This window comes from Rattus rattus, chromosome 3 (genome assembly GCF_011064425.1).
Source record: "Rattus rattus isolate New Zealand chromosome 3, Rrattus_CSIRO_v1, whole genome shotgun sequence".
NCBI lineage: Eukaryota > Metazoa > Chordata > Mammalia > Rodentia > Muridae > Rattus > Rattus rattus.
Genome location: NC_046156.1, coordinates 15,274,236 through 15,280,489, shown reverse-complemented (window position 1 = coordinate 15,280,489; position 6,254 = coordinate 15,274,236). Strand labels below are relative to the sequence as shown.

General features: G+C 44.0%; 1 protein-coding gene across 1 annotated transcript in view; it reads left to right on the top strand.

Annotated features, from left to right (window-relative positions):
* The window catches only part of Znhit6 (zinc finger HIT-type containing 6), a 27,894-nt gene extending 23,823 nt beyond the window's left edge, over positions 1–4,071 (top strand). The window contains exon 9 of the mRNA XM_032897220.1: positions 3,769–4,071. Within this exon, the coding sequence (XP_032753111.1) occupies positions 3,769–4,009 (241 nt within the window). The 3' untranslated portion in view covers positions 4,010–4,071. The remainder of the gene's footprint in view (positions 1–3,768) is intronic.
* The last annotated feature ends 2,183 nt before the right edge of the window (positions 4,072–6,254 follow it).

The window sequence follows — 6,254 nt, the reverse complement described above, 5'->3', positions numbered from 1 at the left end:
TGTTGCTTAGACAGACAGAGAAGGGGAAGAAGTTGGCCGATTGCTTTGTAAGGTTGAAACAAGGCCAAGGTTACACTTGAGGATCAGGACCCTATTTAACATCAATCTTTGAGACACCTGTTAAGCCTTCTGAGTGAGTCCTTCTGCCCTGCCGATGTCCCTGTGTGACTGCTGGGAGCAGGGTCAGCTGGCTTAGAGGAGGCTGAAAAAGTCACACAAGAAGAAATGTCTGCCCGTGTCCCTGAGGCTGGGAGGAAAGTACAGGCAGGATAGGATTGTGATCTCTCCAGGCCTAAGTCATTTACCTCAGCTGGGGCAGCTGATGGAAATAACAAAGTTGCAGGGATTTCAGAAAGATGAAGGTGTCCTTTGGGATTAGGTGACCCTAATGGTTTACAAAGGATCTGAGCTGCGTGTTGTGAGAGGGCCAAAACTGAACTTTAAAACTCGCCTCAGGGTATTGAAAACAAAAGCATCTTAGGTACTTTAGACCCTTGAAAATAAGCATGACAATACCACAGAGGCTTGGGTTGTGCTAGAAGTCAGATTCTTATACCTAGGCAGAATAGACACACAGGTGAAGGGAGTCCTGAGACTGTGTCCTGTAGTTATAATAAAGTAAAAGCTGTGTCAGACTTGAGTTTGTGAACTAGTAATCTCTGTTTAGTCACGGAGCGCTCGTGGCTCTGAAGAAGCACTGGCATCCCTGTTTGCAAGTAGGAAACAGGATTGAAGGCATGAAGTGAGCTAGGGAGCTGCTCAGTGGACAGCACCTGCTACACAGGCGTGAAGGTCTGAGCTGGAATCCTGGTACCCTGGGAAAGCCAGGTACGGTCGCCCATGTCTGGGCTTTCTAGATGCCAGCTAGTATGTTATGGGCATCAGCAAACAACAAAAGACCCTGTCTTAAGGTGGAAGGTAAGGACTGACCCTCAAGACTGTGTACACACACATGCCAAGTAAATAAATATAAGTAATTAAACACTTAGAAGTGATGTATCCAGGATCAGACCAGTCAGTAGCAGAGAAGGGCTTTAACTCCTATTAGGCTTACTGCTTCCTATAGCCAAATTCTAAGTCCATAAGATGTTACCCTGTATGTATTGGACGGGCTTTCTTTATGAATGACTCCATGGTACACTTTTAGTCACTGCTGCACACTGGTGTCCTAGAATTTGAAGAATTTCTGACTTTGAGCTAAGGGAGTCTACTTTGAAATACGAACTTCACAGTCACCAAGCACTGCTCTGGATGCTTGCTGGCCCTTAAGAGAAATGTTCCTCTGATAGAGGCTGTAACTGCAGGGCAAACACTAACTGAAACCCTGGAACAGGGGCTACAGAGGCAGCCCAGGAGTGAGAAGAGCATGCTGCTTTTACAGGGGACCAGACTTTGATTCTCAGCCATGTTGGGAGGCTCATAGCCACCTATAGCTCCAGGCCTCTGAGGGCACCTCCTAGATGGGACATGCACTTAAACACACAAATAAAAAAAGACATTCAACAAACCCACTTTCTGTCATATTTGAACAAAATGTTTTCAAAAACAACTCTTTAGTTGACAGTTCTGTAAAAAGCTGTGTAGTGAGTGGTTTGCATTATGCCAGCTTGGTTTACGCAATAGAAACATCCCTTCATTTGTGAGGTGTCTTAGGGGAAGCCTTGTGGTTAGGATTAAGTGTGCATAGAAGGTAAGCTCTTTCAAGGCTGACCCCCTGATGCCTGATGAGACCTCTGAGAGCCCTGGTTGTGTTTTCCCCTAGGAAAAGTTCAGGTGCATCACTGTGTACTGTACACTAATTTTATATTCAGTTATCTAGTATAATCTCCTGTTTTTCTTAGTGTAACTACAACTGTTTCTTTTTAATGTATTTTTAATTCTGTGCATCTGAGTGTTTCGCCTGCGTGCACACAGTGCACCACATGTGTGGAGTACTGGCGGAGGTTAGCAGAGGGCGTCAGATCTCCTGGAAGGGCAGTAACAAACAGTTGTGAGGTGCCCTGTGGCCTTCAGGAGTGGACCAGGTCCTGGGCAAAAGCACTAAGTACACTGCTGAACCATCCTCCAGCCCACGTTGTTTATTTTTGAGGGAAATAATGTTTGAAAGATGTGAAGCATTTGATCCTTAAATCCTGGACCCACTTGTAAATATTTTCTGCACATCTGTCTTCTGTTACCCAGGGAGAGAATGGTGTGTGAACACAGATGCTGGTTCAGAAAACACAGTTACTTTGCTTTTCATGCTTCTTTGTAATGCTCTGTGATTCTGAAGTAAATACTCCATCCAGTTCTTGGTAGAGTGATCATCAGAAAAGCTCACACACAGGTTTCCTTTACACTCAGTCTCTCAGTGTCATCCCCTGAGGAAGACCTGTTATCATGGGAGACTTGGATTGGCATTCGTAAAGCACTTACCGTTTCCCCTATTGCACAGGACAGCCTTGGAACAGAGAAATTGCTGTTATGGGAGTTCATGACTCCATATACAAATAACTCGATGTAAATTTAGAGATGCCAAAACTCGCCAGTGATTTATGCCAAATCGCAGCGGGGCAGTGCTTCCAGGGGACGTCTTTGCTCTTGAGCCTTCACAATCCAGTGCGCTTTCTGTTTTAAAGACTTACTTTGTCATTATGACTTTCCCTGTGTGTACTGTTAGGCTTGTGCATGTGAGTGCCAGTTCCTGTGGAGGCCAGAGAGGCATGGGACCTACTGGGGCTGGAGTCAGGTGGTTGGGAGCCACCCAGTGTGAGTGAGTGCTGGGGGCCAAACCCGGGTCCTCTGCAGGGACAGCAGATGCCCTGAAGAGCTGTGGGTTTGTCTGCCTGTGAGGGTCCTGTGCTGTCCGTGGGGGAGAGTGAAGCTGGTGAGCCTCCTCTTGGTGTTTTCCTGTTGGTCTGAAATGACATTCAGACGCCAGCGTGTTCTAGCACAGACTATTACTGCACAGCTGACACAGCACCCAGAGAGCAGGCAAAGGAGACTTCAGGACGACGTACCTTTGGCCCATTCTATCTTTTAAGAACTTAGTGGTCTTATTCCTTAGTGCGTGTTGGTAATTAACTGTTGTGTATTATCAGCTATGTCTGATACCGTGACCAATAGCCTGTAATTCTTAGATTTCTCACATCACATTCACAAATCAAAAGTATTAAAGTGTCAAGATGAAGACAAACTATATTTAATTGCATGGCAATATAAACTTCTGGAATCCAGTTATAAGTAAATTTGACCTTCTATAAAAGTATTTTGTAGCCAGTTATTCTTTTAAAGTTCAAAGTAAATAGATTTGAGGAATTTGAATTTCACCTGTCAAAGAAAAGCTCATGATGCACTGAACATTGGTTTTATATAAAACTGTTCATTTCCAAGTCTATATGAAAACTAGAGACTTGGTCTAAGTTTTTTCAAGTGCCGATATCTGGTAGGTCTATTTTCTAAATATGGCATCTTGCAGTCATTTGCTAGACTAGCCTCAGACTTCCTGTTTCAGCCTCCCAAGTAAGTGACAGATCCTGTACCACCGTGCCCTGCTTGCTATACATTTTGATTGTTTGCTGTTATTTTGATCGCTTGAGACAAGGTCTAAATGGAACCCAGATTGGCCTGGAACTGGATGTGTAGCCTAGGCTGCCCTCAAGTCATGAGCTTCTTGTCACGGCTGCTCATGGATTTGGTTATAGGCACTGATGTACTTGTCCAGTCATTTCAATATTAGTCTTTTTGCCTGGATTCTTAGAAGACGTAAGTGTGGTTTTTTTTCTTAAGGTATTATGAACTGGATCCTTCCAAAAGTCTTGTAGACAACTTGAGGAACAAAGTGATCATTGAGTATCCGACTCTGCACGTGGTATTGAAAGGCTGCAGTAATGACATGCAGCTTCTTCACCAAGGTAAGCAGTTTGTTTTGTACCTTTTTAAAGGGACACGCAATAATGTGACTGCTACTACATGTGCCTGTGTTTGTAGATGTAAAAGAATGTACTGTGTACAGCAGCTGATCGTGTGACGTACCAAATAACAGGCGCCATTTCTGCCCTGTTGGAAAGAGTGCCCTTTATGACGCTGTTGGAATGGTCGGTCAGAGTCTGGCTGAAAGGGTATTTTGGCTTATTTGAATTGTTGAGATATACTGAAAACTCAAGATATTCATGAAGGGGCTGGAGAGATGGCTCAGTGGTTAAGAGCACCAACTGCTCTTCCAGAGGTCCTGAGTTCAAATCCCAGCAACTACATGGTGGCTCACAACCATCTGTAATGAGATCTGATGCCCTCTCCTGGTGCTACAGTGTACTTTTATATAATAAATAAATAAATCTTTTTTTAAAAAAAAAGAAAAGAGATTCATGAAATGAGAAATTACTCTCATATCCTCCCTTCTAGGAAAGGGTGCTTCTGCAGGGGACGTTGTGTCTAAAATCTGGGCTGTGTTTAGTTAAGCTGCTATGGCTACACCTCTCTATTTACCTCTCTAAACTCACTGGTTTTATTTCCTGCCCTTTCTGATTCTTTGTCCATGTGAGAGGATATTAAAACTGCTAAAACAAGGAGTGGCATGTGAATTCTTGGTGCATAAGAACCGCTCACCTGCATGGCAGCCATTGATCAAAGCACTTAGTTGTGCTGCATAATACAGGAGTCCATGGCTGGGTTAAAGCTCAGCAACTACTTCTAGAAGGAGATTCTTCAGGACCCCAGCTAAGACTTCAGCTGAGGAACAGTGATACAGGCCACGCTGCATTGCAGCAGACGAGACTGTGTGAATCTGCGTATAGACAGTTTTATTCAGCAAGTATGGTTTGTGTTTTGTTGCATAACAGAATGTGGCCTGTTTGTAAGGTGTTCTCTCCACATGTATTGATGTTGGGTTTTTTTCTTTCTTGGATAAAATTAATGAAAAAAATTTTTGAAGATTCTTTCAGTGCTTTATCTTAAAATTGGATTCTGATTCACACATGTTGAGGCTTTTTAGAAATAAGAATCTCCAAGCCGTGTATTTATTCTTGTCTCTTTTTTTAACCATTTGATAATAGCCCATTTTTTCACATCAGAAATTTCAGTTTTAAGTAGTCATTTTTTCTTTTTTAAACTTTGTAAAAACCTTTTTCTTCAACATGATTAACATAGCGTTAAGTCTTCTCATGTTGGTTTCAGGGGAAGCTGTGTGGTGAGTTCCTAGCCAGGGCAAACATGGACTGTGTAAACAAGCAGCACACAGCTTCTCTTTCACCTGGCTTAGGAATAACACTTAGGTCAAGCAAGGCTTCCTGGACGAAGCTGTAAAAAAGGGGAATTCATCCTGTACTGGAAGCTCAGGTAGAATTTGTTACTTTATTTTGGACTTCTTTACAGGCACACACACAGGTGACTCTTCTTTCTATGTAACGGGCTGTCTAGGGCCACAGCTGCAAAGAGAATCTGACAGAGTTCAAGGGCCCTGCCGTGGCTGTCATGTCCTAAGTGCACTCCCTTAGCAGTAAGGGCAGGCCTGTGGACATGCATCTATTATCCTTAGCACATCGAGGTGCATGTTTCTCTGTGCAGTCCTGTAGCATTGATCTTCTGCAAGGTGGCTCATGATGAGGGAGGGTCTGTAAGAACAGGACATTTTCTTTGGAAAGTATTGAAAATTTTGTTCTCTCCAGTTGAATTTTTATCCTGAGAATAGAGTTCTCTTTTGGGAGAAAATGTGTTTCTGGAAAATGTAGTCTACAGTAGTCTACAGTTGATGGTTGTTACGGTGTTTGGTTGGAGATGGCCACAGTTAGGTCCGCCTGTATTCATAGGTGAGGGGTTTGGGTATTTGCTTGTTTGTCCTTCCTTCTCTCTTTAAGGAATGAAAAGGGTTGACTGTACTGCTCAAGGGCTAGGCAGGAGAGGAAAGTGCTAGTTAGCTTTGGCTCATGAGGGAAGGGGAAGTGGTGTGTGTGTGTGTGTGTGTGTGTGTGTGTGTGTGTGTGTGTGTGTGTGTGTGTGTGTGTGTGTGTGTGTGTGTGTGTGTGTGTGTGGATCCTGTGGAGAACACTGAGAACAGTGTAAGAGCCCACACAGGACCTCCTCTGCAGACACCCCAGTAGCAGATGGGAGTGACTGGAGAAAGCAGCCTGTGCTGTCTTCTGAGGAGCAGACAGCCCTGTGAGGGGTCAGCCGAGCAGCTTCCTTGCTGCTGAGTGTTGCAGGTCAGCAGTGACAGTACCTGGCAGAGCACCTTTCAGATGTCAGCCTCCTGTTGGGAAATAAATCTTGCCACTGAG